General features: G+C 41.3%; 1 protein-coding gene across 6 annotated transcripts in view; it reads right to left on the bottom strand.

Moving 5' to 3' along the window:
• The window catches only part of SIK2 (salt inducible kinase 2), a 144558-nt gene extending 138498 nt beyond the window's left edge, over positions 1-6060 (bottom strand). For all 6 annotated transcript variants that reach the window (XM_066244378.1, XM_066244395.1, XM_066244342.1 and 3 more), the window contains exon 1: positions 5794-6060. In XM_066244378.1, coding sequence (XP_066100475.1) covers positions 5794-5928 — 135 coding nt within the window. In that variant the 5' untranslated portion in view covers positions 5929-6060. The remainder of the gene's footprint in view (positions 1-5793) is intronic.
• Positions 6061-14267: the final 8207 nt, after the last annotated feature.

Here is a 14267-nt window from a genome sequence, read left to right as displayed (position 1 = left end):
ATGATCCCACACTCAAGCTGGCAACCCCATGCTGAAGTTGGTGAGCCTGTGCTCAAGCTGGTGACCTTGGGTTTCGACCTGGGTCCTCTGCATCCCAGTCCAACGCTCTATCCACTGTGCCACTACCTGGTCAGGCTCCATGATTTTTTAAGGCTAAGTAAGTAGCACCACCTATAAGGTAATTTTCAGAACCTCCATGAAATATCTTTAGGATTCCATAGACCCCATATTTATATGTTCCTTAGCTAAGTAATACAAAGGAGTGATATTGAGGAAAACTCAATTATCTGTTATAGAAAAGGTCTGAAAACAACTAATGATAGTAATCTCTGGGTGGTGATATTATGTGTAATTCTTTTCATTTATCTATACTTTAAAATTTTTAAATAATGAACACAATAAATTCGATAAAAATATATTACTCTTTAATACAAAAATAGCCTTCTCACTTGGTAATTTCCCTTCTAGAAATTTACCCCCAATTCTTTCTCCCTGAAAAAATTGAAAATGTAGACAAAGAATTATATACACAAAAATTATTCACTACAAATTATTAATTATAAGTCAACACTAGAAATTATATAATGTCCAATAATAAGGAAACTGTTAAGTAAAAGAGGATTTATCTGCGAGATATAACAATGAAGCTATTAAAATTTTTATAAAGTTATACATGAATAAGCAAAATACTCAGGTTATAGTTGGTAAAAGGGATACAATTTTTACAAGTGTACCTAACATGCGATCTTATCTATGGAAAAAATGTATTAAAAGATGACTAGAGGGAAATATGCCATAATGTTTAGAATGAGCCTGACCAGGCGGTGGCACAGTGGATAGAGCATCGGACTGGAACACAGAGGACCTAAGTTCGTAAACCCTAGGGTCACTGGGTTCAGCGTGGGCTCATCAGGCTTATAGGGGCTTGAGCATGGGATCACAGGCTTGAGCGTGGAATCACAGACATGACCCCATGGTCGCTGGCTTGAGCCCAAGGTTGCTGGCTTGAGCAAGGGGTCACTTGCTTGGCTTAGCCCCGCCACTCATCAAGGCACATATGAAAAAGCAATCAATGAACAGCTAAGGTGCTGCAACCAAGAATTGATGCTTCTCATCTCTCTCCCTTCCTGCTTGTCTGTCTCTTTCTCTGTCCGTCACACATGCACACAAAAATGATTTATTCCCATTGGTGGAGAAATTATGTATGTACTTTCTTGTGTACTATTCTTTGTATTTTCTACATCAAGAGTATATTTCTTCAATAGTCAGAAATCAAGATAATTTTTTTATTAACATTTTCTTTTTTTTTTTAATTTTTTTTTTTTTTTTTTTTTTTTTTTTAGAGCGGAGAGAGAGAGGGAGAGAGAAGACAGAGAGGGAAAGAGAGGAGAGAGAGACAGAGAGAGAGAAGGGGGGAGGAGCTGGAAGCATCAACTCCCATATGTGCCTTGACCAGGCAAGCCCAGGGTTTCGAACCGGCAACCTCAGCATTTCCAGGTCGACGCTTTATCCACTGCGCCACCACAGGTCAGGCCAGAAATCAAGATAATTTAAGGACTCAAATGACTTTTCTGAAATTCTATTTAACAGAGAAGAAACTGAACATAATCAGATAAAAGGAAGCCTGACCAGGCATTGCTGTAGTGGATAAAGTGTCAGACTGGGAAGTGGAGGATCTAGGATTGAAGCCCCAGCATGAATGTGGGCTCCTTGGGTTTGAGCAAGGCTCACCAGCTTGAGCCCAAGGTCACTGGCTTGAGGAAGGGGTCACTTGATTTGCTGTAGCCCCCCTGGTCAAGGCATATATGAGAAAGCAATCAATGAACAACTAAAATGCCACAACAAAGAATTGATGCTTCTTATCTCTCTCCTTTCCTGTCTGTCCCTATCTGTCCATTTCTGTCTCTCTCTGTCTGTGTCACACACACACACACACACACACACACGAGGTTCTTTGCTATTATATTAATAAAACACTACTCAAGGACACTTACAGCACACTAAACTAACAACCACTACTGCCTAAAATAGTTTTTAAGTCTAAATGCTAATTCTTTTCCTATTACGTTAATTTTATAAAATTAGTTACTCTAATTCATAAACCACAAACCAATATTACAAAGCTTTTATGAAGCACTATATTTGGAGCTGGATTCTACCACTACCTGCCTTCCCTTTTGTGTGCAAAATTTACACAGAGATCTAATATGAGAATACTGCTTCAAATGATGATGCAATTATATTTAATGTCAAGCTATTTGATAAATTAGACAAAAATGAAGAACTTTTTTGTCTACTGATTTTTTTTTTCCCTAAAAGACCAGTCTTGGATCTCCCAAGCTCTGTAGAAAACGTTTTTTTTTTGAATGACACAGAACAAGAGAGAAGAGCCCATTAAAAACACTACAAGGGTTCAACTGTTCATGACATTGATGTTTAAACCAAGCCCTAAAAAAGGGGTCAGGAACCTTTTTGGCTGAGAGAGCCATGAACGCCACATATTTTAAAATGTAAGCCATACAACGACCTGTGTATGTTACTCATTATCCAATAAAAATTTGGTGTTGTCCCAGAGGACAGCTGTGACTGGCTCCAGCCACCCGCAACCACGAACATGAGCGGTAGGAAATGAATGTATTGTAATACATGAGAATGTTTTATAATTTTAACGTTATTATTTTTTCTATTAAAGATTTGTCTGCGAGCCAGATGCAGCCATCAAAAGAGCCACATCTGGCTTGTGAGCCATAGGTTCCCAACCCCTGCCCTAAAATTTGCTTTGGGTTCAATTTGGAAACTAGACCTCTAAGTTTTAAAACACACAAACTTATATTGATATTAGAAGTATACCATATTGAAGAGCTTTTTATCAGCAGTAACTATAATTATATTTTGTTGCTATTGTTCTTTTTTTTTTCTTTATTCATTTTTAGAGAGGAGAGAGAGACAGAGACAGAGAGAGAGAAGGGGGGAGGAGCTGGAAGCATCAACTCCCATATGTGCCTTGACCAGGCAAGCCCAGGGTTTCGAACCAGCGACCTCAGCATTTCCAGGTTGACGCATTATCCACTGCGCCACCACAGGTCAGGCGCTATTGTTCTTTTTGTAAAAAAAGATTTTATTTATTGATTTGAGAGAGAGGAAGAGAGAGAGAAAGGAGGGGCAGGAGCAGGATGCATAAACTGTAGTTGCTTGTAGTATGTGCTTTGGCCAGGCAAGCCCAGGGTTTCAAACAGGTGACCTCAGCATTTCAGGTCAACGCTTTAGCCACTGCACCACCACAGGTCAGGCTTGATATTGTTCTTTATACATTGTTTTCACTGTAACTACTGTACTATGTTCAGCAATGAGAACCTAAAATAATGATAAATAAAACTTCAAAGTTTCTACTAGTCATTTTATTTATATCTGAAGTAATTGTTATATTTATTAAAGACAAATATACAGTGAATAAATTAAGATAACAAATATTCCTTAAAAAAACACCCTCTCATTAACAACAAATAGAGTACTATACTTTAAGAAGCAATGTATCTGTGCCTTAACTAAATAATTCTAAATGCAAATTACCACTAAAAGTTCACAGCAACTTTACAAAACTTCAGTTCTACAGGAACTTTTCCTTAATTACTATTCCATTTCACTCACCCTTCTCAACTTTACAATCTCCAATCACACCCAAACATCACAGACACACTCACCTCTGTTAAATGCACACCATTTCTTTTTTTATGTTAAGGACACATATCTTAGCAAAGAAGATGGGCTCTGTGGACTAGAAATGTAGATTTAAACTTAAACCACTTAACACACGTATACTGCCATTCAGGATCTGAGTGCTCTTTCATAATCCGACTTGTGCCTTCAATTACAAATTGATCTCACTCCACCTAGTAATATCCAAACGATGATCCTACTCCACAGTGCCCCCTAGCGCTATAAGATGTCTCCGTTTAAAACGGACGTCTTGAACTGTCAAGCCCAATAGAGCCCCCTTTAAGCAGTACTTAGGTGCTGTATTACCTAAATCTCACCTAATAAATAACAGCTGACTTAATTAAATCTTGCTACTAATACTGATAAGAGCTAATGAGAAAAAATGTTATGAATTGGTGGGATCTGGAATTCAACCACAACACAATATATATAGTTCAAAAGTTCAGTACGAGCTCTCTGTAACATGCAATGTGTTTTAGTTTTATACAGTCATTAAACAAGGACTCATATAAAAATACACAATAAAATGCCTTCTTTTCATGTAATTTAAGGGAAAATGCCATATAATTAGGCCATGGTTCTTTAGAGGAATGGAACCAATTTCTCCATTTTAAAAAATGCTGGTATCAGATTAAGTAATCTCACAACAGTCACATTATTTATCATTGCAAACTTAATCTACATTGCTAACACTGAAAAATTGTGAGAGAAAAACTTGCAACTTTGGTCCTGATGCTAAAAAATAAGTCATATTTAGGTTACCTCAGGATTGGCAAGAGAGGGCAAATAATTAAGAGGACTCAATGACATGTACCCTTTTCTTTTTGGAAATGATTCCTTCGCAAAAACAAAGTTAGGCAAAACTTCTAAGAAAAACAGGTATGAAAATCATTCAAATTTTAAAATGTCCTCCACATTACACTGTCATTCTAAAAAATAAAAATGTACTATCTTATTCCATATTCAAACTCTAGTTTATCCACACTAATATGGGGAAAAGCTGAAAAGGATGAAAACAGGGACGAAACAGACTGAAAAAGTATGGAATTCCAGAACTACAATGAGGCAGAGTAGAATACTTCAAAAAGACAAGGTTTTACTCTAAAGAATGGTTTTGTTTCTACTGTTCTTCTAAAGTATTTAATTTGCACATCTTAAAAATAGAGACCCTGGAGAGCAGCTTGAGGCAGTGGAAGGAAATGGGGCGGGTTAGGTAAGAACAGAGACTCGTGAGGAAATGTGCGCGGTGCATCAGGATGTGCAATGGAGAGGGATGCTGAATTCACCCTCCGGAAGCAGATCAGGACACAGCGGAATCTGCCGCGGCTTAAGGAACTTGTATTCACAGCCAGAAGGCACACCTGGGAAAGGGACAACCCTTGATAAGAAAGACCAACCCACCCACCGTGCAAATGCAGAGATGATCACTTTAACCAGTTCCATTGTCTCGAGTGTTAGATGGAAATGCCTCAGGCACAGGATCTACCTAGCGTGACATCAAATCAGAGACACCGTCCGGCAAAAAAGGGGTGAGAAGATGAATAGTGGCCGTTCAGGCATTCTCAGCCACCGAGGTCCCTTCCTTGCCGGGCCGAGGGGACGCCGAGGTCACGGGGCCCGCGCGATGCCGGGTCTCCCGCGTCCCAGGGCAGGCAGTCCCCTCCTCGGGGCCGGCGACTTCGCCCACCGCGCAGCTCAGGAACACCGAGACCCCCTTCCCACCCCACCCACCCCAACGACAGCGGGGAAGACGCGGAACTTGGGTTCCCAAGTGGAGGCCACAGACCAGGTCACGGCCGGGATGGAAGGCTATGGACGAAATTCCGCGTGGCCACTGGGGGTGGCGTAGGGAAGGCAAAGTCCCGGCTGCTCGGGTTTCCGATCAGACGACACTAGGGTCCAAGGACCGGGCCCGATGCCTTCGGCGCTCATAGATCCCGGGCACCTCCCGGTCCTCAGTCCCAGGCCCTCTCGCCTCAGCTGGTGACCCCAGACCCTACTGCAGCCGCACCTCACGGTAAACAGCTCCTCTCTCTACCCCTCGCCGCGGACACCCCCGCCGAGCCCGGGCCGCACCTCCGTCTTGGTGATCCGGTGCCGCCCCAGCTTCACCACGGCGAAGTTGCCCTTGCCCAGCGTGCCCTCGATGTCGTAGAACCCAACCCGGACCGGCCCGCGATGCAAGTGCCTCGGACCATCCGCCATGACCATGCTGGGCCCCACTGCTGAACACCGCGGACTGGAGCGCGGGCTGGCCGGCGGGCAGGCGGCGCGGCTGAGTGGGGCTACAGCCACTGGGCTCGCTCCTCCGCTGCGTCCCTACAGCTCTGCAGGGCCCAGCCAAGCGAGCGCCGCTGCTGACGTGCGCCGACGTCAGGGGGCCGCGGCAGGGGCGGGGGCGGGGGCGGGCCCGGGCCGCGATTGGTCACCATGGCGACCGGAGCAGCGCCGATGTCGGCGGCAGAGGGGAGGGAAAGGGGTGGGGCTTGGCAGCGCGTTCCTTCCGGGCCCCCGCGCGCCAGGCTGTCTCTGCCCCGGGGCCGCTGCCAGGGTTGGTAGTGCTGCGAACCCGACTGGCTCCTCAACCTCCGGGCGGAAGGCCGAGAGCGAGCCCTGGTGGGCGGAGACGGGGGTGCAGCGCCCCGTACTGGGCCGGCGGTCTCTTTCGCCAGCGCCGGTGTTCTCCGCTCAACCCGGGCCATTCCTGCCAAAACCTCAGCCTGCGACTTCAGTGTGACCAAAATTTGGCAAGGCAAGAAACTGCAGCTGAACAACGCGTTGGTCACAGGCTCTTTTCTTTGTATCCTCTTCTCATTCAGTTTCTAGATAAATCCCGGCGTATTTGGATGTCTCTGAGGACTTGAGTCTGGCAGCAACACCGTGGCTCATGAATTAACAGACCCTGGAGATTGCTTAATGCAGGGATCTGTAACCTTAGCTGGCTTCGGAGCCCTGCCGCCGCTAACACATGCAAACTTTTCTTAATGGAGCCTGACTCTGGGGAGTGGAGATGAGAGCTGTTATCAATCCCAAACGTGTCGGTGACCCCCGAGAAGGTTAAGAACTACGTACTTGTCTATTCCAGTTTCTTTTCACAGAAGGAATCAAGCTCCAAGGAATGAAGGGAATGCCAGGGTCACTTAGGACCTAAGTCTTAGGTGATGCTAGAGTTAGGATTGTAAATTCCACGTTTTACACATGGCGACCCAAGGAGACAGGTATAGGTTCTTTTAATATTTTAAAGTGTATTAGGTGCCTCCAGATCGTGGAATCAAACTCTTTGGAAAAATAGCGGATTCCAGGCCGGAGAGAGAAAAATATTAAATGCCCTTGAAAGATCTTGTGCAAGAAAGCAGGATTTTCAAAGAATGACGAGGATATGTCAAAAGGAAATAGGACATGAGGATGTAAAGTACAGCATAGGAATAGTCAATAATATTGTAATAACTATGTATTGTGCCAGATGATTGCTGGAAATATTGGGGGGGGGATACTTTGTCAAGTATAGCAATGTCTACCCATTATACTGTACACCTGAAACGGATACAAAATAATATTCAATGTGAAGTGTAATTGAAAAAATATTTTAAGTAAACATACAACCCTAGAAAAAAGACTAAGAAGATATATAAAAATGAATAATAAACAGTAATTATTTCTGGGGAAAAAAGAAAATAGGAGCTAGCTTGAATGTACCTTCACTAAATGTGAAACAATTTGGGAATGAATAATGATAGAAATATATATAACAATGACTTTTTAAAAAGAATCTGTGTGCATACTTGTTCTTAAAATTTTAAATATGGGGGATAATAATTCTTGACAGTGGAATGTGAACTAACATACATAGAAGAAATGAAATTAGGAAAATACCATTTTGCAGCCATTATAGTAATAATTGACTCAGAATTATCAATAGATGTTAAAATAATTGGGTGGAAGTTTGCTGGGGAATAGGATATTTACACAGTCTCAAAGTATCCTTGGATTTTGTATTTATTACAAAAGGATAAACTGTAGTACTTTTATAATGGAGAAATCTGACAGACATCACTCTAACAAAATGAACAAAGTTAATGTCACCAGTTATGGGATAAAATGACATGATGCACTTTCTGATGTGAGACACTGAGGACACAATATCTCTTATGTAGTATCCTTGTTAAAGAGACATATTCTGAAATTAATCACAAAGAAACAAGCAGAAAAATGCAAATGGAGGAGCATTCTACCCACCACTGGCCTGTACTCTTAAAAAAATGTCAGTGTCATAAAAGACAAAGAAAGGCTGAGGAACTGTTCTAGATTTAAGGGATTGAAGACACATGCCACTAAAGGCAATATGTGATCACTGGTTGGGAAAAAAGTGCTTCAAATGAATATCTTCAGCAGAATTGTTGAAACTTAGGTGTGGATTTTATACTAGATAATAGTATTTAAATGTTAAGCTCCTTGAATTTCATTATTGTGCTGTGATTAAGAGATACACACTAAAGTATTTAGAGATAAAATGTTTTGATATATGCAACTTTCTCTCAAGTGGTTTAGCAAAGATAGATAAGGCAAATGTGGCAAAATGTTAAATTGATAAATGCAGGTAAAGGATATATGATAGTTCATTGTATTGTTCTTGAAATTTTTCTGTAGTTTTAACTTTTAATGAAATAATATATATGTATACATTTTATTTTATTATTTTATTTTATATTCATTGTGTAAGATCTACTAGCTCTTCTGCCCCCCCTGCTCACTCCCCCGAGCAACACCTTATTCTACTATGAGTTATGTTGTTTGCAAAAATGAGGTGGGACGTGGGAGGAGGCTCTTAAACAAACTGATGATATTTCTGGGTTGATGGCAGTAGTATATAAGGGTTCATTTGACTAGACCAAGCAGAACTCACATATGTACTCCAGTTAAAAAATTGTTCCATATATAGGGGGCCCTTAGGTTACAACAGTCTCAACATATGATATTTTGAGTTTACGATGCTCATTCCCATAAAAACTTTAAAAAATTGAGATGAGTGTTTCAGCTTACACAGTTAGTGTCGTACTTATAGACTATGTGGATGAACTAGTTTAGTTGCTTCTTATTAAATACAGTCATTCCTGAGACATGCACTAATGGATCAGGTTAATGATCATGTGGGTACTACTGTGTTTAGGTACTGTTATGGAATTAAACTAGCAGATTGAGGTAATTTAAAGAAAACTCTCTTTAAGTCTTTTACAGTAATGGGGCGTATGAGTGAGGGAGTTGGTGTCCCCTGGTACACTTGCCTATGCCGTTTTGGACTGTTAAAAGTGCAAGTGTTCTGTTTGTGTTAGGATAGGGTGTGTTTCGACTTACATCAAGATTCAGGTTATGTCACTGGTTTTGTTTTGTTTTTGTATTTTTCTGAAGTGAGAAGCGGGGAGGCAGAGAGACAGACTGCTGCATGCACCTGACCAGGATTCACCCAGCAACCCCACAAGGAGGTGATGCTCTACCCATCTGTTGCGTTACTCCATTGCAACTGGAGCCATTCTAGTGCCTGAGGCAGAGGCCATGGAGCCATCCTCAGTGCCTCAGCCAACTTTGCTCCAATGGAGCCTTGGCTGTGGGAGGGGAAGAGAGAGAGATAGAGAGAAAGTAAAGAGGAAAGGGTAGAGAAGCAGATGAGTGCTTCTCCTGTGTGCCCTAACCAGGAATCAAACCCAGGACTTCACACGCCAGGCCAATGCTCTATCACTGAGCCAACCGGCCAGGGCCTTCGGGTTAAGTCACTGTTGTAGGAATGGAACTGTTTCATAACCTGAGGACCCCCTGTACATTTTGCCTGTTAGATTAATGTGTTTTAATTGTTCCTGGGGTTCCTTGGGAATTTTGAGGCAAGTTACTTATTCAAGAACCAGAACATGCACATAGAAACCCACTAAAGCTAACACTCCCTTCTTTAAAGTATATCTTTTTTTTTAAATTAATTAATTAATTTATTTCAGAGACAGAGCGAGAGTCAGAGAGAGGGATAAACAGGGACAGACAGACAGGAATGGAAAGAGATGAGAAGCATCAATCATCAATTTCTCGTTGCAACACCTCAGTTGTTCATTGATTGCTTTCTCATATGTGCCTTGACCGTGGGCCTTAAGCAGACCGAGCAACCCCTTGCTCGAGTCAGCGACCTTGGGTCCAAGCTGGTGAGCTTTTTGCTCACACCAGATGAGCCCACTCTCAAGCTGGCGACCTTGGGGTCTCGAACCTGGGTCCTTCCGCATCCCAGTCTGACGCTCCATCCACTGCGCCACCACCTGGTCAGGCTAAAGTATATCTTTTGAACAGAAATGAAAACTCATTTCTATCTGATTATTTTTATCAGATAAGTAGGCCAACTACCAGCTTGGCAAACCAGAGTTCATTGTCAGGGTGCCGAGTGTCTAGAGGTTAGCGAAAGGGAGGCTAGAGATTGGGCAGAAGTAGTAGGGACTGTGCCATGAATAAACCTTGCCTATGTGGAAATGAGCATTATGGCAGGTTGTAAATGTGACTCTTAAGAGAAATAAGTGGGCCTGACCAGGCGGTGGTGCAGTGAATAGAGCGTTGGACTGGGATGTGGAGGACCCAAGTTCGAGACCCCGAGGTCACCAGCTTGAGCGCAAGCTCATCTAGTTTGAACAAGGCTCACCAGCTTGAGACCAAGGTCGCTGACTCGAGCAAGGGGTCACTCGCTCTGCTGTAGCCGCTGGTCAAGGCACATATGAGAAAGCAATCAGTGAACAACTAAGGTGCTGCAATGAAGAATTGATGCTTCTCATCTCTCTCCCTTCCTATCTGTCCCTCTCTCTGTCTCTGTCACAAAAAATAAAATACCTAGGAGACTTTGTGTTTAAAAAAAGAAAAAGGAATACAGGTGGACTGTTAAGAGTATTACAATCTTGGAACCCATGATTCAATCCAAAAGATCTTTTTCCTCTCTAATTTTAACCCTGTATGTCTCTTATGTGCTTTTGCTTTAATTAAATGTGAGCAAAATACATTTTAACAATTATTAATATTATTAAACTTTTGTTCTGCTCTTTCTCTGTCCCTATTTTTTCTACACACACACACACACCACCACCACCATCACCACCACCACCAGCACCACCACCTCTCAGGAGAAAAGAAGAAAAGATAAGAGGGAGAAGGAGGAGAAAAGAGAGACTTCATTCAGTTCCCATCTTTTTCATCTCCGGTTTTAGTATTACTGAGTTCGAGTTCCGGTAGTCACCAGGTTTCCTATTTGGTTAACCTCTAAGATGCAACATTTTAGCTAATGCTGTGAGTATAAAGCTGTTTGCCATTGAGTTGATTAAAAATGTCAACATAACACTTGAAAAGGAAAATTGATGTACACAGAAATAATTGAGAAAGAATGTAAGAGACTGAAATAATTAAATCTATAGCATACTTAGCCAGGAGGTCTCTCTATCCACCGAGCAAACTGGCCAGGGTAATAGTTTTATTCTTTAAGAATGCCTTAATATATACTATAGGCCATAGAGACCAACTAATTAACATAAACAAGTAAAGGGCCTGACCTGTGGTGGCGCAGTGGGATAAAGCGTCGACCTGGAAATGCTGAGGTCGCCGGTTCGAAACCCTGGGCTTGCCTGGTCAAGGCACATATGGGAGTTGATGCTTCCAGCTCCTCCCCCCTGTCTCTCTCCTCTCTTTCTCTGTCTCTCTCTGTCCCTCTCTGTCTCCTCTCTAAAATGAATAAAAAAATAAAATAAAATAAACAAGTAAAGGTATTGAAGAGATCACAACAGAGAATGCAGTAGCCTAAAATTAAGTTCAATTTCACAATCCTATAGTGAATACCTCCTTTTTCCTACTTCTCCTGTTCATTGCTATTATTGTTACTGGTGTTTTTTATAATAACCAACACCATAAAAAAATGTTCAAATTTAGTGAGTAAATAAGGAATAGGAGTATGTTAGATAGTGTTTTTTTTTTAATTATTTTTATTTTTATTTATTCATTTTAGAGAGGAGAGAGAGAGAGAGAGAGAGAGAGAGAGAGAGGAGAGAGAGAGACAGGGGGGAGGAGCTGGAAGCATCAACTCCCATATGTGCCTTGACCAGGCAAGCCCAGGGTTTTGAACCGGTGACCTCAGCATTCCAGGTCGACACTTTATCCACTGCGCCACCACAGGTCAGTCACGGAGTATGTTAGATAGTACCTGTTGGGTTGAATCATAAGAAATCACCAATGTTCTTCTTTTTGGTCCTCCTCTTTTAAAGAGTAATATTTATTGAGTTATCTATCTATCTATATATATTAATTATCATTCCTCCCAATGATTACTTGGGATTACTACTCCATGAAGAAACTGCTGCTAACAGAGTAAAAAGACTACTCAAAGGCTATCATAGAAAATAAAAATTAATTAAACTTTAATTTTAATTCAAGTAACCCAAATTTAAGAAAAAATAAAAATAAATAAAATGATCAAAATGATTAATTATAAGTTTGTATTAAATTCCAAATAAATTTTTAAAAGAATTATATTTTTATAATGTTTTTAATTTTTTAATATTTTAATGACATTTTCCTAAATTTAACAGAGTAAGCATAATGATTTATTTGGAACTCATACTGTTTACTTTTTTTTTTTTTTTTTCATTTTTCTGAAGCTGGAAACAGGGAGAGACAGTCTGACAGACTCCCGCATGCGCCCCGACCGGGATCCACCCGGCACGCCCACCAGGGGCGATGCTCTGCCCACCAGGGGGCGATGCTCTGCCCATCCTGGGCGTCACCATGTTGCAACCAGAGCCACTCTAACGCCTGAGGCAGGGGCCACAGAGCCATGCCCAGCGCCCGGGCCATCTTTGCTCCAATGGAGCCTTGGCTGCGGGAGGGGAAGAGAGAGACAGAGAGGAAAGCGCGGCGGAGGGGTGGAGAAGCAAATGGGCGCTTCTCCTGTGTGCCCTGGCCGGAATCGAACCCGGGTCCTCCGCACGCTAGGCCGACGCTCTACCGCTGAGCCAACCGGCCAGGGCGGAACTCATACTGTTTACATGAAAACAGTTCTTTTTTGTTTTTTGGTTTTTTTGAAAACACTTTTAATAATAAGGTTAGCTAACTTTGAGTTGCTGTAAGTCCAAAGATTATGTTAAATGTTGCTCATTGATAAAATAATCACAATAATCCTATAGGACAGATACTGTTTTAAGGACAGATAGAAGTTTTAAGGCAAAAAAAAAAAAGAATTGAATAAAATGGACTTAGAACAAAAATATGGAATGAAGAGAGTAGTTACCAAAGAGGTAGTGAAAGGGTAATTTGAAATCTGAGGAAAGAAAACTTCTTGGCTCACAGTACTATATAGATTTTGCTGAAGCAGACAACCATGAACTAGAAAACCAAGGTATGTACCATATGTACAAGGTATGTACAATGTGTACATTTTTACTGTTTTATCATTTCAGGACCGAATCAAAGTCAATACACAAGAGGCCTAGGCCTGGATTTAGATTTAGTTGAAACTGAATACTGGTGAACTCTTTATTAGGTGACTGCTTAGAAAAAAAATTATAAAGCTAAAATGAATATTTTGCCTTTTATCTCACAAAAGGCAGAAAGTATATGAGAAAACCCAAATCACTGACTCATGGCACTTACTAGTGCTTCTTATTAAATACAGGCATTCCTGAAACATGCACTAATCGATCAGGTTAATGATCATGTGGATACTACTGTGTTTAGGTACTATTATGGAATTAAACTAGCAGAATGAGGTAATTTAAAGAAAACTCTAAGTCTTTTAAAGGATAGGTAACCATGCCCTGTTGTTAACTTTTTTTTTACCTTTAGTTTTAGCTGATATGGACCTTCTCTAAATGAAGAATGTGTGTTTCTCTCTAAACTTTGAAAATAGTTTCAATAGTTTTGACCCTCGTCCCAGATGACAGATTTCTTAGGATCATAAATTTGAAAGGGATCTTAGTATTATATGAGTTCATCCTCTCATCTACAGTAATCTCTAGACATTTGACAGATGGCTTCAAGCCTTGTTTACTCTGTGCTTTCTTTCACGTCTCACGTGGAATATATGTGAGACAGTTCATCTCAGTAGAAAATGCTTTCTCGCACTGGTTTCCTAGCTGCTGCTTTCTGACTCCTGTCCATATTTTTAGTTATCTACTCTTGTGTAAGACATTATGAGTAAATATAGACACACACCTGTTGTCATATTATTTCTTCAGTTCTCTGGGCACAACGTTACCATATTTACTGTCAGACTGTTTTTCTAGTTCTCTACCCTTTCTTCTTGTGCTTCTCTGGTCTCTGGTTTGTCAGTGCCTCTCTTAAAATATTTTTCCCCAAACTGAATGCAGTAGCCCGGTTGCAGTCTAAGCAGAACTGAATACCTGTCATTGACCAGTTCCTCCTTTGATTCAGCTACTCTACTCATACTGTCAGTCAAAGATTGTGCTAATTTTTTTTTTTTTTTTTTAGCAGCCACAGCCCATGATTACAATTAAGGCCAACTAAAAAATCCCTAGGTCTTTCAAAATAAT

This window comes from Saccopteryx bilineata, chromosome 1, assembly GCF_036850765.1.
Source record: "Saccopteryx bilineata isolate mSacBil1 chromosome 1, mSacBil1_pri_phased_curated, whole genome shotgun sequence".
NCBI lineage: Eukaryota > Metazoa > Chordata > Mammalia > Chiroptera > Emballonuridae > Saccopteryx > Saccopteryx bilineata.
The sequence above is the reverse complement of the archived record's forward strand: the minus strand, read 5'-3'. Positions and strand labels throughout refer to the sequence as shown.